Below are 26,019 nucleotides of genomic sequence, written 5' to 3'. Positions count from 1 at the left end.
CCTTACAGCCCCCAAGACACTACACGAGTAGTCGACGGCCGAATGCCCCACTCCGTGATGCCACATCTAGGCGTGATTGACACTAGACACCGGAGGTACGAAGGCCCGAGAGAGGGCGCATCACCTCTGAGCAAGCCACACCCAGCCATCCCATGTGTGCCACCATCCACCCCCCTTGCCAGTGACCCGCGCCACCGCACACCACATCATCGCCGCCACACACGCGCACGAGGCATTGCATCCTGCCACCTCGCGCCAGCCGGAGAGTTGCCCTGCCGCCGCCGTCCGGAGCCTCTGGCGGTGGCGAGACGAGAGAGGGGCTGTGGAAGGAGGCGGCGCTACGTTTTTCGCCCCCGAGTCGCCGGGAAGGGCAACCGGGGGGGGGGGGGGGGGGCTATGTGCATCCTGTTATGCAGAGGTCGGGCATTCACTCATTTTCATATATCGTCTAAATCAAAATGTCATTTATAAATAAAAGACGAGTACGTGGAATTGCTCGAACCCCAGCCCCGCCGAGAGCAGGATTCAGTTCAGGAATTCTTCAGAATTCAGTTTATGACCTTTTCCGATCATACCTTGGTTTGGTACCGCTTGGGGCTGAAGAAGCAAACACGCCACGCGGCACCACCTTGTTCCCCACCTTTGCTGACCGGTGACGAATTCCGTCGTCTACGTCTCACCGACGGGTGCCAAGCAGAGGTACGGAACGCCGTTGTGCGGAGCACTAACCATGGCAAAGAGGCGTTCCAGATATACAGGCAATCAGATACTGTATGATAATTGAACAAGCCAGCAACCTGAAGAGAGAATAATAAGACATGACGCCAAGTAACCCAGCTAGCTACGTACTACAACGTGCCCACCAAAAACTCCCCTTTGACCGGAAACAATGAGTACAGAACCGCAATGAAATGCAGAGAGGAGCTAGCTGCTGGTTATATAAGCCCCTGTCACCCCTCTGCATTTTCATCAAGTCTTGATACACAAACACTTCCTACACCAGCAATCAAGCCGGAGGAACCAAGATGGAGAGCTCAAGGAGGGCGGTCCTCCTGGTCGCGGTCGCGGCGGCGGCCATCGGCCTCGCCAGTGCCAGTTTCCGGGATAACTGCGACATCAAGTGGAACGCCGAGAACGCGGCCTTCTCCGACGACGGCCATGGCCTCACCATGTCCCTAAAGAGCAACACCTCTGGCTGCTTGCTGCAGACGAAGCAGCAGTTCATCTACGGCAGCGTCTCCACCCGCATCAAGCTCGTCCCGGGGAACTCCGCCGGCACCGTCACCACATACTACGTACGTATCTCTATCCTATCGTCCTTAATTACCCATACTTGCCAATGAGTTTGTGCTGCAATGCTCACTGTATGTGCATCGATTGATTGCAAATTCAGACATCATCGGTGGGGAAGGACCATGACGAGATCGACTTCGAGTTCCTGGGGAACGAGACGGGGCAGCCCTACACGCTGCACACCAACGTGTTCGCCGACGGCGTGGGCAAGAAGGAGATGCAGTTCGTGCCCTGGTTCGACCCCACCACCGACTTCCACACCTACACCATCTCCTGGACGCCCTGCATGATCGTCTGGTACGTCGACGACACCCCGATCAGGGTGTTCCGCAACTACCGGGACAAGGGCATCGCGTACCCGATCAAGCGGCCCATGTTCGGCTACTCCAGCATCTGGTCGGCGGAGGACTGGTGCACGCAGGGCGGCCGCGTCAAGGCCGACTGGTCCAAGGCGCCCTTCGTCGCCAGCTACCGCGACATGGTCCTCGACGTCTGCCCCTGCGACGGAAGCGACTCCTGCGTCTACGGCTGCGAGGGGGCCTTCGGCCATGGAGGTCAGGAGCAGAACTGTGCTGGCCTCAGCGACCAGCAGCGGACCAAGATGCTGGAGAAGCAGAAGTACAACAGGATATACGACTACTGCGTCGACTACAAGGACAACAAGAAGCCCGGCCCCGAGTGCAGCCTGCCGCAGTACTGATGATCCAGCTGCTGTCTGATCGTGGCACGCACCAAGGAACAATGGTTGCCCGGCCGGTCTACCACTCCATACACAATCGATTGATTGGACTGGGACTTCATTTATAGTATTATTATTATTATTTGTTCTCAAGATTTTTCATTCTTGTCTTCCAAATTTTGTTTCTTTTGAACAGCTCCATCATATACCTATGTGTTTGTGTATATATATATTTGCATTATGCTATGATATACATGGATGAGTTTTATGTGACCCAGCTTAGTTCCTAAGTATTACCATAAAAAGTGAATGGCATCTGGTCGAATACCTCAGGGGAGATAACATTCAACCCTGCTCCCTCGTCAATGAGCGTCTTGGTGACCTTGATGTTGTGAATGGTGGGGGTGACCATGATCGGGACGACCCCCACGGCTTTCGCTCTGGACGGGTGGTCGCCAACGTCAAACACCATTGGGACTTTGGACCATCTCAGGGGCTTAGGGGTTCCTCCCCCGGGAAGAGCCGCATTGACTTCCCGGGTGAGCTTCTTGAAGTGCCGATTTGAGAGTGGGGTTTGGGCCCCCATGGATGCATGTTACAACTCTGGGCTCTTGAAACTCTCCGCCTCCCTCCTTGTGAGAGTCAAAGCTGTCTTCGGCGCCCACATCGTTTGCTTTGTCGTGGTCGAGAGGGGGACGGTTGCGCCCGCCTCCGCGGTTGCCGGCGTGTCCACCCCCGCGACCACCTTCCTTCTTGTCTTCTATGCGTCTCTTTTCACGCCACTCCTTCTAGCGGTCCTCCCGCAGCTGTTTGACTTCACAGTAGTCGGCTGTCTCGTGTGTGTGCGCGCAATAAGGCTTGCCGCCCGTGCCGCCGAAGGACATGCCCTCCTTCTTTTGCTGCTTCCACTCAGGCTCTTCCGCGAGGACCGCCGGAAGTAGAATGATCAATTGTCTCTGTGCATTCATTCACCCACACCGAGTACAAGATACACACACACTGGAGCGGTTACAAGGAGCCCGATGGAAGTGGCACGCAGGCCTGGGCATGCTCCATGATCCTATAAACTAGGAGTACAAGTACACATACATACACAGGTACAATACACGTTAACACCCCCCCTCAGCCGGAACTCCATGTGGAAGGATGTTGAGGCTGGATCTGAACTCGTGGAAGACCTGTGAGGGAAGCCCCTTGGTGAACAAATCCGCGAATTGCGAACTGGAAGGGACGTGTAGTACACGAATGTCACCGAGAGCCACGCGGTCGCGGACAAAATGAAGATCGATCTCAATGTGCTTTGTCCGCTGGTGCTGGACGGGATTGGAGGCAATGTAGGAGGCCGATACATTGTCACAATAGACGATGGTAGCATGGGTTGACGGGTGACGGAGCTCATGCAAGAGCTGACGCAACCAACACGACTCAGCAACACTATTTGCGACGCCACGGTATTCGGCCTCGGCACTAGACCGGGAGACAGTGGCTTGCCTCTTAGAGGACCAGGACAACAGGTTTTGGCCTAGAAAGACACAGAACCCGGAGGTGGACTTGCGCGTGTCCGGACAGCCGGCCCAATCAGCGTCGGTATAAGCCATAAGGCCGAGGGAGGATGAATTGTACAGTTGCAAGCCATAGTGGGTAGTGCCACAGAGATATCTAAGGATGCGTTTGATGAGTTGCGTGTGAGAATCTCGAGGTGCACGCATGAAGAGACACACTTGTTGAACCGCGTAGGAGAGGTCGGGCCGAGTGAGTGTGAGGTATTGAAGTGCACCGGCTAGGCTGCGGTATAGAGTGGGATTGTAAAGAAGACGACCATCATGGGCAGAGAGTTTGGATTGTGTGTCGATGGGAGTGGAGACAAGCCTACAGTTGAGCATCTTGGCGCGCTCAAGAACCTCGAGGGCATATTGTTGCTGGCACAAGAATAGCCCGCGGGTGTTTGGTGTGATGTTGATGCCGAGAAAGTGATGGAGCTCACCGAGATCAGACATAGAAAACTCGTGTTTGAGAGAGGAGATGATGTGGTGGAGAGTCTGTAGTGTGCTAGCGGTGAGGATGATATCATCCACGTACACGAGGAGGTAGGAAACAGAGGTTCCACGGTGCAAGATGAAGAGCGAAGAGTCACTTTCGGATGCGGTGAAACCAAGTGACAAGAGGAAGGAACGGAAACGGTGAAACCATGTGCGGGGGGCTTGCTTCAAGCCATAGAGGGATTTGCGAAGAAGGCACACATTGTCCGGCCGGGAGGGACCCACGAAGCGAGACGGTTGAGTGCAATACATCTTCTCCTTGAGATTGCCGTGGAGGAATGCATTCTTCACGTCAAGTTGGTGAATGGGCCATGGGCTGGACGTGGCAATGCTAAGCACAACGCGAATGGTGGCCGGTTTGACAACCGGGCTGAATGTCTCATCGTAGTCGACGCCCTCCCGCTGAGTGAAACCTTGCACAACCCAATGTGCCTTGTACAGAGCCAAGGTGTCATCAGGGTGGAACTTGTGGCGATATATCCACTTGCCGGTCACCACATTAACACCTGCAGGTCTGGGAACCAAATACTAAGTAGAATTCTTGATTAAAGCATCATATTCATCTAGCATTGCACGTTGCCAATGTGGGTCTTTGAGGGCAGAACGGTACGTCAGATGGATGGGGGATATGGTGGAGGGGCCGGTGTTGGCTTGGAAGAGGCGCTTGGGTTGGCAAAAGCCGGATTTGGAACGAGTTTGCATTTTATGCGAGTTGTGGGGAGGTTTAATGGACCAGGCGCGAGGGGGCAGACGTGGCTGCACGGGAGTGGATGGCGCGGAATCAGAGGTGGATGGCATGGGGTCGGTGGTAGGACTGGCAGGCGCCGGATCCAAGGAGGATCCGCGGGCAGGGGAATTGGGCGGGCGATCCAAGGATCGGACGTGGCAGGCGAGGCAGGCGTGAGGCCCGAGGAAGCGCGTGGCCGCGGGGGTGGTGGGGAGGCAGGTGTGAGGGACCGGTGCGATCCAGAGGGAGGGCTGCACGTGGATGTGGTTGGTGGGCTGGGGATGACCTGGCGAGATGGGAGGGGCCTGCATGGGGGCGTCCCATCCAGAGGATTGCGTGGGTCCCGGTATGAGGTAGGTGAGGAGCGGAGCGAATCTTGCAGGGATTGGAGGACAGGCGGGGTGGGATTTTCTGCGGAGCGGGCGGATTGGGGCGGTGGTGTGGGCGGTGCATATGGGAAAATGTTCTCGTGAAAGGTGACGTGCCGGGATACGATCATGCGTCGTTATGCGAGATCGTAGCAGCGATACCCCTTGTGTTCAAGGGGATAACCGATGAAAATGCAACGAGTGGAGCGCGGGGCTAGCTTATGGGGAGATGTGGCATAGAGGTTGGGGTAACAAAGACACCCAAACACTCGCAAATGACCGTACGTGGGGTGAATGCCATGAAGCATGTAGTACGGTGTGTGGTCGTGAATGGCACGTGAAGGGCGACGGTTGAGTAGATATGTGGCCGTGTGCAAGGCTTCAGCACAAAAGGGAGGGGTGAGGTTGGCTTGGACGAGGAGAGTGCGGATGATGTCATTTGTAGTGCGAATAAGACGTTCGGCCTTGCCATTCTGTGGTGAGGTGTGAGGGCAGGAGAAGCGGTAGGCAATGCCTTTAGCGGAGAAGAACGCACGGAGTGTGGAGTTGATAAACTCACCACCATTGTCGCACTGTAAGGCTTTGATGATCACATTGTATTGAGTACGAACGTAAGAGAAAAAGCATTGGAGAGTAAGGGATGTGTCCGACTTGTTGCGAAGAGGAAATGACCATGAGAAGTGAGTGTAATCATCAAGCACAATCAAGTAATATTGATAACCGGAAAAGCTTACAACGGGGCTGGTCCATAAATCACAATGGATTAAATCAAATGGAGCAAAGGTACGACTATGTGAAGTAGGGAAAGGTAGGCGCGGCTGCCGTCCAAGTTGGCAAGCATTACATGGTGTATGCGCAATCTTATTACAAGAGGGAAGAAAATCATGGGCTGCTAAGGAAGAAGTAACTTGAGGGCTAGGGTGCCCAAGCCGTCGATGCCATACGTCGGCGTTGGAGGTGGTGGCGGAGAGGGCGGTGCTCCAAGGCTTGTTATTGCCGAAGAAGGGATAGAGGTCGCCGGAGCTAGCGGAGATCATGATTACCCTCCTGGTTCGAAGATCCTTCACAACAAAGCCAAGAGGGAAAAATTCAATAGAGCATAAGTTATCTTTGGTGAACTGGCGAACGAAAAAGAGACTAGTGACGACATGGGGAGAAAAGAGAACGTCGCGTAGATGGAAGTTGTGAGGGGGTAAGGTGGCCGAGCCAGTGGCTTGAATGGGAAGATGTGTGCCATTGCCAACAACAATACTAGTGAGAAAGGCTTTAAAGAAGGATTCGAAAGGTCGAGGTAACCAGGGTTGCCGGTGACGTGGGAGGAGGTGCCGCTGTCAAGGTACCACTCATGCGGAGCGGAGCCGTTGTTGGAGATGCCGTTGGCGCTATAGGCGGCCTGGAGCATGGTGAGGTGATCCCAGGAGGGCGGTGCAGGCGGCGTCGGCGCGTGGTAGCTGGAGAACTGCATCGGATACGCCTGCGCATGGGACCCGGGCTGCGGGCCGAGCACGCCGGCGGCGTTGGGAGGGACCCAGCCAGGACGCGGGTTCGAGAGTTCCAACCCGTAGGGCGCGAAGAACCCCATGTAGGGATTGTAGGACATGGGCGGGGGGCTTCCACGACCGCCGTGATCACCGCGCCCATGGCCGCGCCCGCGCCCACGGCCGCGTCCACCGCGGTTGCCAGAGCCGTGGCCGACCGCAGAGGTGGGCCCCCGATTATTGGAGCGATCAGCGCGGTCGACGGGGCGAGGACCGGAGCCGCCGAATCCAGAAGAGCTACTGGAGGGGCCGCCGCTCCCGGTGACAGCGAGAATCGTGGCCGGCTCATCAGCCACGCGCTGGGCGAGATTCTCCTCGGCGAGCTTCATGCGAGAGAACACCGTCTCGAACGGCGGCAGAGGAACCGTGTCCCCGAGCACGACGCGGATGGTGTCGAGACGTTTGTCGATGCCGTGAAGAAACTGAGTGGTGAGATTGAGGGAGTCCTGGATTAGGGGGGTCCTCGGACGGCCGGACTATATACTTCAGCCGGACTATTGGACTATGAAGATACAAGATTGAAGACTTCGTCCCGTGTCCGGATGGGACTCTCCTTGGCGTGGAAGGCAAGCTTGGCAATACGGATATGTAGATCTCCTCCCTTGTAACCGACTCTGTGTAACCCTAGCCCTCGCCAGTGTCTATATAAACCGGAGGGTTTAGTCCGTAGGACAACAACAATCATACCATAGGCTAGCTTCTAGGGTTTAGCCTCTACGATCTCGTGGTAGATCAACTCTTGTAATACTCATATCATCAAGGTCAATCAAGCAGGAAGTAGGGTATTACCTCCATCGAGAGGGCCCAAACCTGGGTAAACATCGTGTCCCCCGCCTCCTATTGCCATCCGCCTTAGACGCATAGTTCGGGACCCCCTACCCGAGATCCGCCGGTTTTGACACCGACATTGGTGCTTTCATTGAGAGTTCCACTGTGCCGTCACCGTAAGGCTTGATGGCTCCTTCGATCATCGGCAACGATGCGATCCGGGGTGACGTTTTCCTCCCCGGACAGATCTTCGTATTCGGCGGCTTCGTACTGCGGGCCAACTCGCTTGGCCATCTAGAGCAGATTGAAAGCTATGCCCCTGGCCATCAGGTCAGGTTCGAAAACTTTAACTATACTGCCGACATCCGCGGAGACTTGATCTTCGACGGATTCGAGCCCATGTCAGGTGCGCCGCACAATCACGACGAGCATGACTTAACTCTGTCGTCGGACAGTGTTCGGGAGATCACACCTGCAACTGCTCCGGCCCTTAATCCGGAACAAATTGCGCCATCTGAGGACGGGCGGATAGGCCCCTCCACGGAGGCCGCACTCTCGGTGGCGATAGAGCCGAATACTGACTTCACCTCCTACGAGAGCCGTGTTGCCGAACCATTGGATTCGTCCCCGGCCACGGGCTCCGAGCCGCTTACGTCCGTGCCTATCGAATCTGATCGGGCACCGATCATGGAGTTTACCTCCGCGGATATCTTTCAGCACTCGCCTTTCGGCGATGTGCTAAATTCATTAAGGTCTCTCTCCTTGTCAGGAGAACCTTGGCCGAACTATGTCCGGCTAGAATGGGATGCAGACGACGAAGAAATTCGCTCCCCACCCACCACCCACGTAGTAGCCACTGTCGACGATTTAACCGACATGCTCAATTTCGACTCCGAAGACATCGACGGTATGGACGACCATGCAGGAGATGAGCAGGAACCACCGCCTACAGGGCGCTGGACAGCCACCTCGTCACACGATATATACATGGTGGATACACCCAAAGAAAACAATGACGAGGAACAGAAGGATGCAGCGAAGGATAGCTCCCTCGAGAAGCAACCAAAGCGACGGCGTAGGCGCCGCTCCAAATCCCGCCTCGGCAAAAACAGCGATAACAGCGCAAGAGAAAATAACACCCCGGTCGACTCCAGAGGAGACGACAACATTGACCCAGCGATAGAGCAGGATGAACCAGCGAACGGCGAACATAGTACGGAGCAGTTGTCCGAACACGTCGACGCCGAGGATAAAGCTCATCAACCCCTCTCCAGAGAGGAAAACAATCCAGACGACGATGCACACGTCATCCTGGAAAGGCACTTAGAACAAGAGAACCTCCGTAGAAGGCTTATTGCCACCGTGAGGAGTCTGAAGAAGCAGAAGCAAAGGCTTAAGGCCGCGCAGAATACGCTCAACAGTAGATGGAACAAAGTGCTCGACACTGAAGAAAATTATGGTGGTAGTTGCCATACAAAGAGCAATCCAAAGCGCAAGCTGTTGCCTGAGTTCGATGATGAGGCCATAGAGCCCACACAGCCGAAGAATAAAACGGCCGATCAGCCGGATCGACCACCTCGTGGCCATGATAGGGCGGCTAACGGGGCCGCACATAAGTCGACACACAATTTACGTGAGGACTTGCGCCAAAAATCCGGTATGACCAGGTCCATCTATGGATCTAGGAAGCGTGCTCCGACACAAAATCAAAACCGAATACTACAACCGTCCGAACGCCACGATACATCCAAATACAGGGGTGCCGCACACCCCCTATGCTTCACCGATGAGGTACTGGATCATGAATTTCCAGAGGGATTCAAGCCCGTGAACATAGAGGCGTACGACGGAACGACAGACCCTGGGGTCTGGATTGAGGACTTCATCCTCCACATCCATATGGCTCGCGGAGACGATCTCCACGCCATTAAATACCTGCCCCTCAAGCTGAAAGGACCAGCTCGGCACTGGCTGAAGAGCCTCCCAGAAAATTCAATTGGAAGTTGGGAGGAGCTTGAGGATGCTTTTAGGGCCAATTTTCAAGGGACTTATGTCCGACCTCCGGACGCAGACGATTTAAGTCACATAACTCAACAACCCGGAGAGTCAACCCGAAAGCTTTGGAACAGATTTCTCACTAAGAAGAACCAAATCGTCGACTGCCCGGACGCCGAAGCCTTAGCAGCTTTCAAACACATCGTTCGCGACGAATGGCTCGCCAGACACCTCGGCCAAGAAAAACCAAGGACAATGGCAGCCCTAACAAGCCTCATGACCCGCATTTGCGCAGGCGAAGATAGCTGGCTGGCTCGTAGTAGCACCAGCGACCCAGGCACATCTGAAGTCAGGGATGGTAATGGAAAACCACGACGCAATAAAAGCAAGCGTCGAAATAACGAAGACAGCCCAGCCAACACGGCGGTAAACGCCGGTTTCAGGGGCTCTCAACCCGGTCGGCGGAAGAAGCCTTTCAAAGGCAACAAAGATGGACCATCCATCCTCAAGAAGATTCTAGACAAATTATGTGAGATTCACAGCACCTCCGACAAACCTGCGAATCACACCCACAGAGAATGCTGGGTCTTCAAGCAGGCCGGCAAGCTAAACGCTGAACACAAGGGGAGGGAGACACCAAGTGAAGACGAGGATGAGTCTCATCAGCAAAGCACTGGGGGACAGAAAAAATTCCCACCAGAGGTCAAAACAGTGAACATGATTCACGTAACAGAAAGAAAGGGAAAACATGCACTTCAAGACACATGCGCCGTAGAGCCCGTCACCCCCAAGTTCAACCCTTGGTCGGCCCGCCCAATCACCTTTGATCGCAGGGATCACCTGACAAGTATCCAGCACGGAGGATTGGCTTCCTTGGTGCTAGACCCAATTATCGACGGATACCATCTCACCCAAGTCCTCATGGACGGCGGCAGTAGTCTTAATTTGATATATCAGGACACAGTCCGCAAAATGGGGATAGACCCGACAAGAATCTGTCAAAGTACTACTACCTTTAAAGGGGTAATGCCAGGCCCAGAGGCCCGCTGTACGGGCTCTCTAGTGCTAGAGGTTGTATTCGGTTCCCCCGACAACTTCCGAAGTGAAAAGTTAACCTTCGACACCGCTCCATTCCGAAGCGGCTATCAAGCACTACTCGGAAGAACAGCTTTCGCTCATTTTAATGCAGTACCACATTATGCTTCTCTTAAGCTTAAGATGCCCGGTCCACGTGGCATCATCACAGTTAGTGCAAATATTGAGCGTTCCTTACGCGCGGAAGAACGTGCGGCGGCTTTAACAGCCGAACACTAAACGGCCTCTCCAACCAGAATAAATGATCGGTCGTCAAGACCGCGGACACGGCTAGACGAGTCCGGCGCATTACTAGCTATAACAGCTTAGATAAACCTGAGATTGGTTTGATGATTATACCCCCATAGGCGGTATCAGGGGCTTCCCGCGTGTAAAAAGGACTAGTTCGGCTCAACTTTACTTATCTTGAATTTTAATGGTTTATTGAGAATAACCAATTCTTCGCACGACAACTTTCACCTAAGTTCTTCTCTTTTATAGATGACAATCGTGCTACACCCTTCCAGGATACGGCACAACGGAGACACAGGCGCAGACGTGCAGCAGGGACCCGCTCAAAGGTTTCTTTTTAGATTAAGACCCTGTGTAAACCTTTTGTACTGTCTTTTGTTGCTTCACATCCTCCGGATACTCAGTATAACCGAGAAGGATGCTGACGTTATTGGCATTTCGCCACGTCGGAATATTGCATGTACCTGGACACTCGGGGTTCATTATCAAGGGCATTGCTCAGCCCGGTATATGTTATAAAGACCGAATACCTTAGGGAGTGTTCGGCGTCGCGAGTTTGGCCTTATATGCATCAGCTCCGAATCATGTCTTTGGTCAAATGTTGGGTTTGCCCGGCTGCCGTGTTTTGCTACCTTACGTTCCGCTCTATCGGCTAAGGTGGCACCAGGAGAACTACTGCGATTGTGCCCTGGTTCATCCGGACGAGCACCTCAGTAGAGAAAGCCGAAAACTGACTGTCATGATAAAGCGTGAGACTGGTCAACCACTCGAGGACTCATCGGAATCTTCGGTATTCCTCCGGATTAACGAAGGACCGGTTTTCCCGGTCATGTACGTATGCGCACCGTATTCGGATAGCCGCGGAAATACCAGGGGCTATATAGTAGCCCCACTGTCAAACTCCTATGGTTAAGTGAAAGTGTTAAAGCAATATAGTCCAATTGCCTCGTTCGCCGCGCTACCACCTCCATAATGGACCAAGACGTTGGATCAAATGTGAAGACGCGCTTTTGTGAACACCCCCGCATTATATGCGTGGGGGCTGAAGCCGACGACTGCAAACTTTCAGGATATATATATGTATATATAAAATATATATATATATATACATAAACAACCGCACAGGAGGCATAATAATACTTTCAGGCAAAAGTATAAACACAGCCTTTATAATTCAAATAACATTGTTCTTACAATGGGGATACATGTCACTAGAACATAATATTCTTCGAGCACTGAGCCTCTATTAAACGAGCGCCTTCAAGGACTTCTTCAAAGTAGTGCTCGGTCGATACTCGGCCTACGGCCGAACTCTGGGTTGCAATAGCGGCGGCCTCCATCTTTGTCCAGTATGTCTTGACACGGGCAAGAGCCATCCGCGCACCCTCTATGCATGCCGACCTCTTCATAGCGTCGATATGCGGCACAGCACCAAGGAATCATTGCACTAAGCCAAAATAACTATTCGGCCTTGGTCCTTCCGGCCAAAGATGATCCACAATAGACCTCATGGCAAGCCCAGACAACCTATGGAGCTCGGCCCACTCGGCCATTCGCTCATTTAACAGCAGCGGACGCACTGGAACATTGAACTATGACCAGAACAACTTTTCCACTTCACGATCTTTTTGATCTTTGAAAAACTCGGCCGCATCAGCAGCACTCGCTGCCAAATCCACGTATGCGTCTGCAGAACTCCATAATTGATCAAGAGGGGCATACTTAGGATCTCCGAACTTCGGTCGCAACAAAAGGGCTTCCCAGCCGCGATATCTCCGGCTTGACATAGCTCCACCTTCGCCGCTCTGATTTTAGAGCAGGCGTCCTTGGCTGCTACCATGGCCTTCTCCAGGTCCGTCATCTTCGTTCGGTTTTCCTTTTCAAGAAGCTCGTAACGGTCGGCGGCATCTTTCAACTCAACAGCCATCTTGGCTATTTTATCCTTGCTTTGGCAATGCGCAGCCTGTTCGGCTCTCAGCTCTTCGACCGCCTTTAGAGCGGCCGCATCACTCTTCCTGGCTTGTTCCTTGGCTCGGGCAAGTTCCGCCCGAAGGGTCTCCACGGCGGCAGCTCGATCTGCAGTCACAACATATTAAAGATACTAGCATCATGCTCCTCTTAATATGTGTTGATCACCAGAGAAAACACATACCCTGTGCCTCGTCAAGCCGCTTGTTTAGAAGCACGATGTCGGCATCTGCCGCATCAAGTTGCCGCTTCAGCTCGGCAAATTCACCAGTCCGGCTAGCCACCGGACCTTCAGCCACCTGCAGATGAAGGCGGCATGATTATTACCTGGGACTATGATCCTCTGTTTGCCGCCGTTTTCGACAGCAACCAGAGTCTCAGGGGCTACTATCTGCATAGGGCACACCTAGCGTGTGCGGTACCGTAAAAAACATATACTACTTTGCGTACCTCAAAGCCCCTCAGCAGGCTCATAAAAGCTTCATGCAACCCGCTTTCGGCGGATGAAATCCTCTCAACCACTGTACCCATTAGCGTACGATGCACTTCTGAGATAGCCGCTTGCTCCAGAAGATTCTTCAGGGCGGCGGGTCGCGCACCGGACAGTCCCGACCTCTTTTTATTGCTCTCCTTAGGAGCCGAATACTCCGGACTTCGGGTGGCGGAAGGGTTACTCTCTGGCCTTGGCGGATAAGGAGAAATCCTCCGTGATGACACCTCAGGGTCGCCCCCCTCATGAGGCGGGGAGGCATGGGGAGGTGTTTCTCTCTCCATCATCTCCGAAAGAAGATCCCCCGAAGACGAACTCTGTCGAGAAGGGCTATGATCCGAACTATAAGACATATGCTTCGGTTATTGTCCTCAGAAATAAAGCAGGATATTTTTACTATGGAGTACTTTTGTTTACTTATAGCTCGGTGGAGGGCTGATCCCCTTGCGGGCACTGTGCGGTAAGGATACCCTCCAGGGCAGGACCCTCTGGCAAAGATTTCTTCCCTCGTTTGGAAACCATTGTTTCCAAGTCTTCAGAGGCGGTCCTCTTGCTTCCCTGGGGAGAGGGAATTTAAGATTCTTCTCCCCGGTTATCCTCCTTCGCGGAGGCGCTAATTCCCCCGGTTTGGATGAATAATGAGTGAGGCCCGCTTTCAGCCTCTTTATTCCCCCCTTTATCTTCCCCAGAGGGCGCTTGATAAGGCGCAAGCTCAAGCATTGTGGCAAGTACTGGATCTGCTGAGCCTTCGGGAAGGGGGGCCGAACACCTGATCATCTTCGCCTTTTTTACCCAGTCCTGGTCAAAGAGCGACTATTCAAAATGATGTTGTGATAAATAAAGAGATAACGTGTTCGGCCGAAGGACTACTTACTTGGGTATCTGGACGATTGCAGCTCAGACCTGCATCCTCGGTGGTGTCCGGACACTTTATTTGTGATCCGAAGAACAATCTGTACATCTCTTCGAGCGTCATGCCAAGGAAGTGCTGAATAGCTCGCGGTCCTTCCGGGTTGAACTCCCACATACGGAGAGGTCGACGTTTGCAAGGCGGGATTCGACGAACTAGCATGACTTGCATTACCGTGACCAGGATGATATCTCTCTCGAGGAGATCTCGGATGCGACTCAGCAATATTGGCACATCATTTACTGGCCCCCAGTCCGGCCCCTTGTTGAATCATGATGTCAGTTGTGGCGGGGGGCCCGAGCGAAAGGCAGGGGCGGCCACCCACTTAGTAAAACCACTCCCGTTGCCATAAGCTGGATACCTCCGGGAAGGAACCCTTTGGCCATGGAACATCGGCGCCTTTGCTTATTACGACTCCTCCGCATTCTGTGTGTCGCCCATTAATCGTCTTCGGCACCACATTAAAGGTCTTGAGCCACAAGCCGAAGTGCGGGGTGACGTGGAGGAAGGCCTCACACACGACGATGAACGGCGAGATGTGAAGGATGGAATCCGGGGCCAGGTCATGGAAATCCAGCCCGTAATAGAACATGAGCCCCCTAACAAAGGGATCTAGACTAAGGCCTAGCCCTCGGAGGAAGTGAGAGACGAATACGACGCTCTCGTCGGGTTCGGGAGTGGGAATGACATGCCCTCGAGCAGGTAGCCTGTGCGAGATTTCGTCGGTCAGATACCTGGCTTCTCTTAGCTTCTTAATGTCCTCCTCTATGACAGAGGAGGGCATCCACCGACCTTGAAGGTCGGATCCGGACATGATTGAAGGTCCGAAGCGCCTAGCCTGAGCCTTGGGTGTTGGAACTCGAGGTGGGGGAAGGGTTCGATTGAGTGCGAGAAGAAAAGGACAGGCCTTGGCCTCTTCATAGAGAGGGTGAATATCAAGCGTCTTCCGCGTGGCCGTTTGGAACATGCCTAAAATCGAGGAGTCATACCAACGGGCACGATAGGGTTACCCACACCCGTATTGATGAGAATCCCGTAATAAGGGGAACACGATCTCTGCTTCGACAAGACGTGCCAATAAAACCGCCTCGCGAAACATGCAGTGGCAGGCTGGTTGAGAAAACGGTTCCAATAATGACCGGGCCGTGGTATGATGTCATGCTGCCGAACGTGTCAGCAGATTAGATTTTTGGAAATATTATTCTCTCTACGATGGTATGTGGAATTCGTTTTGCAGAGCCGGACACTATCCTTGTGTTCGGAAATCTTCTATGGAGTATTCGGAGGAAGAACCCGCCTTGCAATGCCGAAGACAAATCTGCGCGCAGGACTCATCGTCATTGAAGCCTGGTTCAGGGGCTACTGAGGGAGTCCTGGATTAGGGGGTCCTCGGACGGCCGGACTATATACTTTAGCCGGACTGTTGGACTATGAAGATACAAGATTGAAGACTTCGTCCCGTGTCCGGATGGGACTCTATTTGGCGTGGAAGGCAAGCTTGGCAATACGGATATGTAGATCTCCTCCCTTGTAACCGACTCTGTGTAACGCTAGCCCCCTCCGGTGTCTATATAAACCGGAGGGTTTAGTCCGTAGGACAACAACAATCATACCATAGGCTAGCTTCTAGGGTTTAGCCTCTACGATCTCGTGGTAGATCAACTCTTGTAATACTCACATCATCAAGATCAATCAAGCAGGAAGTAGGGTATTACCTCCATCGAGAGGGCCCGAACCTGGGTAAACATCGTGTCCCCCGCCTCCTGTTACCATCCGCCTTAGACGCACAGTTCGGGACCCCCACCCGAGATCCGCCGGTTTTGACACCGACAGAGATCCACCTCAGTGACGGCGTGCTCGATGTCGGCCAGCCCGACGGTGAGAAGCTTCATGCGGCGGGCATACTCGGCGATGGAGAGATCCCCCTGCTTGAGGTTGCGGTATTGACGGTTCAACATCATGTACCGCGCCACGCAGTTCGCCAGGAAGTAGTCGCGAATGCGGTGCCAGAGATCATAGGCTGTGGTGGCCCCGACGACGTGATCGACGAGGTTGTCGGCAAGGGTGGAGTAGATCCAAAGCACAAGGTGGGCGTCGAGCTCGCGCTGGAAGGCGGTGGCGTTGGGGGGAAGGGGTTGTTCGATGAACTGGGTGACCCCATGGCGGATCAGAACAAGGAGGAAGAAGGACTTCCACTTGTGGTAGTTGTGATCATCGGGGTTGAGAAGAAACTTGATGTGGTTCTGGATGCTATCGCGGAAACTGGGGTGGGGGGAGGGAGCGGCGGCGAAGGAGAGCGGTGGCGCCATGGAGGGCGGGAAGAGGGGGGCGAACTAAGAGCCGAGCGATGGGGATGAGCCACTGTGCGAAGAGGGGGTGGTGCCGAAGATGAAGGGAGGAGAAGTGCCGGCGGTGGTGCCGGCGTCGGTGGACGAGCTGGAGAGAGTCCCCGGTGAGGTGGCCGAGCTGGTGGTCGGAGAGGTGGCGGAGGAGATCGAGTGCTCGGCCATGGCAGGGTCGCCTGGAGTCTGATACCAAGTAGAATGATCAATTGTCTCTGTGCATTCATTCACCCACACCGAGTACAAGATATGCACACACTAGAGCTGTTACAAGGAGCCCGATGGAAGTGGCATGCATTCCTGGGCATGCTCCATGATCCTATAAACTAGGAGTACAAGTACACATACATACATAGGTACAATACACGTTAACACCGAAGGGTTCCGCTTCGGGCTCTACTTGTCACGTGAGGGGCCGGTCTCGGGCCTCTGCTGCCCGAGCGCATTTGCAACCAGCTCGAAGAGTTCCACGGCCGTACTTACATCACAGAACTATCATTTTCTCGCGCATCCGGGGGTCCTCGACCATGTTGCGGAAAGCTGCGACCACCTCCTCATCGTTGATGCGGGGGATGCTGTTTTGAACCTGGACGAAACGTTAGATGAACTTGCGCAGTGTCTCCCCCTCCTTTTGCCGCACAACACTTAGGTCAGCGGTAGCCCCCGACCGGCCAAAGGTTCCTCTGAAGTTGGCGATGAATTGTTCACGCAGTTCATCCCATGACACAATAGAGCGCGGGGAAGGTTCACCAGCCATGATCGCGCCGAGCCCTTGAGCGCCATTGGGATATAATTCACCATGAGATCAGCTTGACCGTCTGCGGCCAGGATCCCTATGGTGTAGAGTTGCAAGAACTCGATGGGGTTGGTCGTGCCGTTGTATAGCGGCGGCAAGTCCGACTTGAAACGTGGGGGCCAGACCACCTCTTGTAGCCCGGCAGTAAACGCCTGGCATCCCGCACCGACGGTCGGGGTCCCATCGCCCGAAACTTCCCGGGCTGTGCGTCCCACCTCCGCGATATTCCGGGCGAATACGGGTATGTCACTCGCGTCGGCGCTCGATGGTGACACGGGCATCTTCCATCGGGCGGCAGAAACTACCTTGGTCCGGGAGGAGGCCTCAGAGTAGTCCGCCTCCTCCTCATGGCGCTCGCGGTCCAGGCGCCACTCATCTTCCTGCGGGCGCAAAGGCAACAGAGAGTGTGGTCCGACCGATGCGAACGCTCGGGCCGCCTCGAAGGGGTCCGTGATCGCACGTGCACCTTCCTAGCGATGCCAAGCAGATACGTAATCCGTGCCAACCATGGGCCGCACTAAGTTTTCGGCGGTGGATACCGCTGAAGCTCTCGTGTCGCCAAGAGCGCGGCGGCGGGCGGTAGAAAGTGCGGGCCGTGGTCGCCGACGGTAACACAGAGGTGTGGGTTCGCCCCTCTCGTTGAGGCGGAGCCGGGGCCCAATGGGGGTCTGCCAAGGCGGCCCCGATGCTCGCCCCACCAACTCTGGCGTCTCCCGTGCCCAACTCCCAGTCCCACTAGGAAGCGGGGTCCCATTTGAGCGGGGGAACGGGGGTGGAGGCTGAGGCAGAGGTATTTGCTGGGCAGCGTTCTAGGCTTCCTATGCCTCTTGGTGTTGGCTTTGTCCCTCGGAGTGCACGTCCCTGTTGTTTACCTAGGAAAAGGACACCTTCGAAGTTCTTGAGGCCATGTTAGTCCTACGATTCTGGGGGAAATGGTGACGAGGGCTACGTGGGTCGATGATACGAGACGCCTCGGCCCCCTACATGGCGTGCGAAATGTCAGTGTCTAGGAACCATACATTTGAAGGAAATATGCCCTAGAGGCAATAATAAAGTTGTTCTTTATATTTCCTTATATCATGATAAATGTTCATTATTCATGCTAGAATTGTATTAACCGAAAACTTAGTACATGTGTGAATACATAGACAAAACAGAATGTTCCTAGTATGCCTCTACTTTACTAGCTCGTTAATCAAAGATGGTTAAGTATCCTGACCATAGACATGTGTTGTCATTTGATGAACGGGATCACATCATTAGGAGAATGATGTGATGGACAAGACCCATCCGTTAGCTTAGCAGTAATGATCGTTTAGTTTTATTGCTACTGCTTTCTTCATGACTTATACATGTTCCTCTAACTATGAGATTATGTAACTCCCGATTACCGGAGGAACACCTTGTGTGCTATCAAACATCACAATGTAACTGGGTGATTATAAAGATGCTGTATTGGTGTCTCCGATGGTGTTTGTTGAGTTGGCATAGATCGAGATTAGGATTTGTCACTCCGTGTATCGGAGAGGTATCTCTGGGCCCTCTCGGTAGTGCACATCACTATAAGCCTTGCAAGCAATGTAACTAATGAGTTAGTTTCAAGATGATGCATTATGGAACGAGTAAAGAGACTTGCCGGTAACGAGATTGAACTAGCTATGATGATACCAACGATCGAATCTCGGGCAAGTAACATACCGATGACAAAGGGAACAACGTATGTTGTTATGCGGTTTGACCGATAAAGATCTTCGTAGAACATGTAGGAGCCAATATGAGCATCCAGGTTCCGCTATTGGTTATTGAACGGAGATGTGTCTCAGTCATGTCTACATAGTTCTCGAACTTGTAGGGTCCGCACGCTTAACATTCGATGACGATTTGTATTATGAGTTATGTGATTTGATGAACAAAGTTTGTTCGGAGTCCCGGATGAGATCACGGACATGACAAGGAGTCTCGAAATGGTCGAGACATAAAGAATGATATATTGGATGATGTTATTCGGACACCGGATGAGTTCCGAGAGGTACCGGGTAATTATCGGAGTGCCGGAGGGTTATCGGAAACCCCAGGGGAGCTAATGGGCCGCAAGGGGCTGGCCACGCCCCCCTTGGCAGTCCGAATTGGACTAGGGGAAGGGGGCGGCGCCCCCCTTTCCTTCCCCTCTCCCTCTCCCTTCCTTCTTCCTCCTTCCACCAGGTGGAATCCTACTAGGACTTGGAGTCCTAGTAGGACTCCTCTCTCCTAGCGCGCCGTCACTACAAAAAAAAAGACACATCCGTGACATTTTGGGCCGAACGAATTTTTTTTCTGTCATACATATGACACTTCTATGACGATAATTGTGACAAAACCCGGTATCATCATAGATGTGGTGGGCTCCTACTTCTATGACAAAAAATCATGACAGAAAATGGGCTTTTCGTCCTGGGCAGGCCGGAGACGCTGCTGCATGACATTCTTTGGGCCGTCCATGACAGAAAAACCGTGGTAGAAGCGAGGGCGAGGAAAATTTCGGGGAGTTCCCGGTTACGGTGGGAGGTCGGGGGCCGAGCGATGCACGTTTCTCTCGTACACGTACGCGCATGTGTGCGAGGCGTTGGCTCTAACTGAACCCGAGCGAGGTGTTGGGCTCTAACTGAACCCGAGCGATTGCACTGCAGGCTACGCGTTACTGAACCTGAGCGATCGATCAATGGCTGTTAACTAAACCCGATCGAGCGATTCCTTCGCTACTGCTGCTAACTGAAGCCGATCGATTGGATGAACAGTGAGCGTAGCGGGGGGGGGGGGGGGGGGTTGGATGAACAGTGAGCGGTGGCGTTGCCTCCGGATGAACAGGACCCCGTGGTGTGGAGGGCTGGACGAACAGTAGACGGTGGAGGGGTGCCCGTGGAGGGGTGGTTGAACAGGACCCCGTGGTGTGGAGGGCTGGATTAACAGTAGACGATGGAGGGGTGCCCGTGGAGGGGTGGTATAACAGTAGCCGGTGGAGTAATGCGCGGTGGAGGCTGGATGAACAGGAGCCCGTGGAGGCTAGAGGAGGTCGACGGTGGAGATGAACAGTATCCCGTGGAGTCCCGTTTTGCGGTACGCCACACCCCTCCCGATGAACAGGACCCCCGTTTCGACCGTAGGAGGCCCGTTTCGTCCGTTTTGCGGTACGCCACACCCCTCCCGATCAACAGGACCCCCGTTTCGACCGTAGGAGATCCGTTTCGTCCGTTTTGCGGTACGCCACACCCCTCCCGATCAACAGGACCCCCGTTTCGACCGTAGGAGGTCCATTTCCTCCGTTTTGCGGTACGCCACACCCCTCTTGATCAACAGGACCCCCGTTTCAACCGTAGGAGGTCCGTTTCCTCCGTTTTGTGGTACGCCACACTCCTCCCGTTCAACAGGACCCCCGTTTCGACCGTAGGAGGTCCATTTCCTCCGTTTTGCGGCACGCCACACCCCTCCCCATGAACACGACGCATTCCGTTGCCTCCCCATGAACACGACGCATTCCGTTGCCTCCCCATGAACACGACGACGACGCTGTTTCTCCGTTCCGACCCAGCCATGTACACGAGCCCTCGCCGTACGTATGCGCGAGTAGGCGTTAGAGACCCTGCCCATATGTACGTACGTGGCCGTATTTTCTTTCTTGCACCCTGGCCATTGTACGTACGTGTACATGCTACATGCGCGCCTCTACTACGACACGTACGCGCCTCTAGTATGACACGTGCGCGCCTCTACATCGACCAGTATATATGTACGTACACGTTCACGACCAGAATGACAACGCTACGTACGCTTCGACCAGGTGGGTCCCGACTGTCAGGCACTTCCTTGCCTGCGAAGATGTAGCTGGTGGGTCCCAGCAGTCAGGGGGGCGAATCGTTTTGGTTTTTTTTTGCCCGGACGCACTTCCTTGCGTGCGAAGATGTAGCTGGTGGGTCCCAGCAGTCAGGGGGCGAATCGTTTTTTTGCCCGGACGCACTTCCTTGCATGCGAAGGTGTAGCTGGTGGGACCCAGCAGTCAGGGGGAAACGTTTTTTTCGCGAAATACGGTGGCCCGTCCGGTGGATCCCTGCTGTCAGGTGGAGGAATCATTATTTTCCGCGTAATAAGGAGGCACTTCCTTTCTGCCGCCGTGGACCCAGCTGTCAGCCTCTCCACGTACGGTCCACGTTCGATGGAAGTCGTTCCTTGACCACGTTGACCACGCCGCGCTGAGAGCACCAGGGCGGTGGACGACAGCGAGGCCTAGGAAGGGGACGACGCGGAGCCGTTGAAGACGCCGCAGTGGGTGCCCACGCGGAGAGGAGTATGAGGGTTCACTCGTTCAGCTGTGGTGTGAGGCTGCCGTCGCCGCAGGGCCTGGCCAGCGGTGGGAATAGTAGGGGCGGTGAGGCCTCCGCGGCAGCACAGCCGGCCACGGGAGGCAGGAGCAGGCGGCACAACCGGCGCTGCTTTGGGCGGCTGGAGCAAGAAGACCAGAGGTTGAAGAAGCACTACGGCCGTTGGATGGACATCGTACGGTCATTGGAGCTAGAATCGTTCATATTGACTAAGTTGACAAAGCCATCTGTCCCCGTCAACTTAGTAGGCCCACAAGTCAGCCTCCCACCAAGGTCGGTCCCAACTAGCAGGGGGAGTATTCCTTTTTTTGTGCGTAATAAGGAGGCACTTCTGGTGGGTCCGAGCTGACAGCGGGGGGAACGTTTTTTTCGCGAAATACGGTGGCCCGTCCAGTGGGTCCCAGCAGTCAGGGGGGAAACGTTTTTTTTTGTGAAATAAGGTGGCCCATCCGGTGGGTCCCCGCTGTCAGGTGGAGGAATAATTATTTTGCGCGTAATAAGGAGGCACTTCCTTGCGGCCGCCGTGGACCCAGCTGTCAGCCTCTCCACGTACAGTACTCTTCCGATGGAAGTCGGTCGTTGACCACGCTGACCACGCCGCGCCGAGAGCACCAGGGCGGGGGACGACGGCGAGGCCTAGGAAGGGGACGACGCGGAGCCGGGGAAGACGCAGCAGTGGAAGCCCGCGCGGAGAGGAGTACAAGGGTTCACTGGTTCGGCTGCGGTGTGAGGCTGCCGTCGCCGCAGAATAACAGGCGGTGTGGGTGAGTGGAGGGATGGCTTGGCCAGCGGTGGGAGTAGTATGGGGGCGGTGAGGCCTCCGCGGCAGCACAGCCGACCACGAGAGGCAGGAGCAGGCGGCACGACCGGCGCTGCTTTGGGCGGCTGGACCAAGAAGACCAGAGGTTGAAGAAGCACTACGGCCGTTGGATGGACATCGTACGGTCACTGAAGCTAGAATCGTTTATATTTACTAAGTTGACAAAGCCCTTGGTACGCTCCAACTTAGTAGGCCCACAGGTCAGCCTCCGAAACGGTGCGCCCCAGATGTCAGGGGGAGGAATCATTTTTTGGGCGGCCGAAGCTAAAAATATCCGAGATTGAAGAAGAAGCACGACATCCGTTGGATAGACATCCAACGGCCACTTCTGCTAGAACCGTGTGTTGAGTATAATAAGTTGACAAAGCCTTGCATATGCGTCAACTTATTTTTTTAGGGGACGCGTCACTTAGTAGGCCCACTAGTGTGTGGCATAGAACTTATAGCCCATTTGCGTTTTGTAAGAATGTACAGCCCATTTTTGAATTCTAATGGAATTTACAACAGCCCATTTACAGTTTGTTAAAAGTACAGCCCATTTTCTAGCTAGGACAACGATTAATAATTTCAACCAACCGTTGAAGACAGAATTCAATAAAATTTCCCACATTTTGATGGGATCCGAAATATTTTTATCCCGAAATTTCTAGTCTGATTAAATATAAATTTGTATTACGTAAAAATCCAACGAAACATTGCGCGCGCAACAATGAAAATTTAGGATTTTCAAAATCCATAAATAATATTTTATAAACTAATTTCGTGTTTGGTGCAAATTTTTATAGTTACTGCCCAGTTTTTATAATTACATCCCATTTATTATTTTTAAAGCCCATTTTCCTGTTAAGCCTAATGCATCCCTCCTAGGAAAGATTCGCAGCCCAGTGGGGCGGAGAATAACAAGTTGACCTTGCCTGGGTATTCCTCAAAAAGACGTATAGCTGGGCTAGCCATTTTCATCTTGAAAAAATTAGTATCTGGGCTGGATATGTGGCCTGGGCTAGACGGGCCACAGCTCGCCCAGTTAATACCCTGCTCTCCTCTGAACAACAACGAAATCATCGCCAAGAAAAACTCTGCAGTGCTCATGCCTCAAAAACACAAATACGGCTCGAGCTGCTTGGTCCCACCTGTCGGCCGCACCTTGTGCAATTCTCTCGTTTATATTGACTACATAGGTTGACAATGGTCTGGGACCGTGATGTCAGGAAACCAGGAGAAAGCAAAAAAAATATAGTTGTGCATAATACGGAGGCACTTGCGTACGTACGGCTATGGCCCTAGTGGGTCCCTAGTGTCATCCAGTCAAAATAAAGTAATCTCCTGAATCCTCATGTTCTTTGACGATGTTAACAATGCTCGGCGCCACGGCGAGCGCAACAACTCGAAGGACAACGGAGAGGGCGTCGCGGGCCCTACGGATGGTCTGATACAGCGCCCGCTGCTCATTCAGGAAGCCAGGATCATCGGACACCTATGAGCACCTTTGAGAAACTTAGACGGCATGAAACGGTAAGGCCGCGCTTGGGAGCTCTGGTTTATTTCAAACCTGTATTAACATACAAGTGTAATTTACTCGTCATCGAAAACAACGCGTAAAATACAGGCGTAAAGAAACCGAGGGCCTGAGGTCTGTAAGTAAAACCGGCGGGTTACGCGTGTAATTTGAGAGACCAGTGTATATTTTACGAGCACTGCTATATGGACGACATTACCAGACGATACATGCACGACGTGCGTATCATGCCATCCATGGGCAAGGCTGAAACAACAGCTAACGGCTGGATTAGCAATCGTCCGAGTGTCGTTCAGCGTTTTTATCGTGTGTGAAGTACTTCCGATATTTTACTAGTCGAAATCGACCAACCCAGCGCCTTCGCCCGAGACCATCTGCTTTAATTTACAAGCGTCAGTTTTACAAGCGGTTTTGGTTGGAAAACGACGATCCAATCACGGCCTAATATCATGAGTTGGTCGGAAGATCATATGGTTTCACGTCTAACCTACCCGACTTGTCGTATAGGCTCTGAATGAAACATCAGACGATGAACTTCTTAAGCACGGAAACAACAGAAGAGGATGATCTTCTTAACAAGCAAATCACTTTCATTAGATCGACATGCAAAACAATTCGAAGCATTATTCTCAGGAGGCACGGTGAATAGCTCGTGATGCCGCATGCCACAACATTCCAAGCTCAACTTTGCAATCAAACACAAGGCCTGGCATTACATAGACAATATTCAGAACAAACTCTTAACACAGGAATATCTCAGCAGAGTTACTATTTACTTCTAAACTGAACTCAGGAATAGGAAAAAACACTCGACGCTGCTCACAGCAAGGGCATCCCACTCAAAAATATCAAATGCATGTCTTCTGGCTAACATCAATGAGCAAATTTTGACAAGGTTTTCCAATTCCAATATATTAAACTAACGTCTTCTTGCTAACATCAATGATTAAACTTTGACAAGCTTTTCCCATTCAAAATATGAAATGCCTATGATCGTGGAGTCCTGTCGTAGCTTCTTGTACTTGTTTGGGCACTTTTTGCCCAGGGCACTCCACGTGTTGTTAAATTGCCAATGGTCTCTGCAGACTAGTCATGTCACCGGTGTCTAATAATACTCTGTAAAGCTTCTCGGTCATTCCTTCTGTAATGTAGCGCAAACAGTGACTGCTTCTTTCTGCAAAGTGGAACGACCAACTGGACCTAGTAATGCAGCAGTTTGCCTTGGACACATTGGCTCCTTTTGTGCAGTTCAACTAAAATCAAAGTCGGAATAAAACCGAGCTTTAATTTTGATATCCCTACAAGCAACAATAGGTATAAGGGAAACAATTACTGAGAAATAACGGTTGATGACTTGTACTCCCAGAAGAAAAGCATCTACTGATTTACTTTATCTTAATGGGAAACAAAGCAGGAGAGTAGCAATTCTCCATCAGTGTGATTCATTCATATTGACTGAGACATTATCTTAACAATGCCTTGTTTCAACATGTATAAAGAACGACAAAGCAGAAAGGTACCATTCCTAAAACAATGCAACTGATTCATTTTAACAGAGACATTATCTTAACAATACCTTGGTTAAACATGTAGAAAGAACTACAAAGCAGGATAGTACCATTCCTAACAAGTCTTGCAGTTTTGAACTAAGATTCAGTAGTTAATTAATTCTGAGAGTGGCATTGCTTAATTTTACCAGCGGCATTAGATTAACGAAAAGCATAAACAGTTCCAGGGGAGAGTGGGTGCAACAACAGTATGTGCTTCCATCTACTTATAAAGGGGGTGATGCAGAGTTTGTTGTAACAAAGCAACAAGCATCATATATGGGTTGGTCCCATTTTTGTTCACTACTTAATGGGAAAAGACAACAATACAATAGCTTCAATTCAACATTTATTTAAAATAGTACCAATACAAGTAGCACAACATCTCAAAGCACACTGCACAATCATGTGGATGAAGGCCTGTACTGACCTTTCATGAGACGGACAAGATAAAATACGAATCTGCCAACACGAATAGGAAATCCAATCTCGTTTTGTGCAGTTGCACTGAAATCAAGCAAAGTGTTTCGCGTAGCGAAGCAAAA

The 26,019-nt window shown here is 52.7% G+C and overlaps 2 protein-coding genes across 2 annotated transcripts; one reads left to right on the top strand and one right to left on the bottom strand.

The window, feature by feature from the left end:
* Positions 1–986: 986 nt before the first annotated feature.
* LOC109758608 (xyloglucan endotransglucosylase/hydrolase protein 24) lies at positions 987–2,236 on the top strand. Its single transcript, XM_020317472.3, has 2 exons — positions 987–1,295; positions 1,394–2,236. Exons 1-2 carry the CDS (start codon positions 1,026–1,028, stop codon positions 1,991–1,993), a joined length of 870 nt encoding a protein of 289 aa, XP_020173061.1. The 5' UTR covers positions 987–1,025; the 3' UTR covers positions 1,994–2,236.
* A 524-nt stretch (positions 2,237–2,760) lies between these two features.
* LOC141041313 (uncharacterized) lies at positions 2,761–16,410 on the bottom strand. Its single transcript, XM_073507452.1, has 4 exons — positions 15,943–16,410; positions 6,359–7,066; positions 6,051–6,167; positions 2,761–2,928 (listed from the first exon to the last, which is right to left on the bottom strand). The coding sequence occupies exons 1-4, from the start codon at positions 16,408–16,410 to the stop codon at positions 2,761–2,763; spliced, it is 1,461 nt and encodes a 486-aa protein (XP_073363553.1).
* Between the last annotated feature and the right edge of the window lie 9,609 nt (positions 16,411–26,019).

This window comes from Aegilops tauschii, chromosome 2 (genome assembly GCF_002575655.3).
Source record: "Aegilops tauschii subsp. strangulata cultivar AL8/78 chromosome 2, Aet v6.0, whole genome shotgun sequence".
Classification (NCBI taxonomy): Eukaryota; Viridiplantae; Streptophyta; class Magnoliopsida; order Poales; family Poaceae; genus Aegilops; species Aegilops tauschii.
The sequence above is the reverse complement of the archived record's forward strand: the minus strand, read 5'-3'. Positions and strand labels throughout refer to the sequence as shown.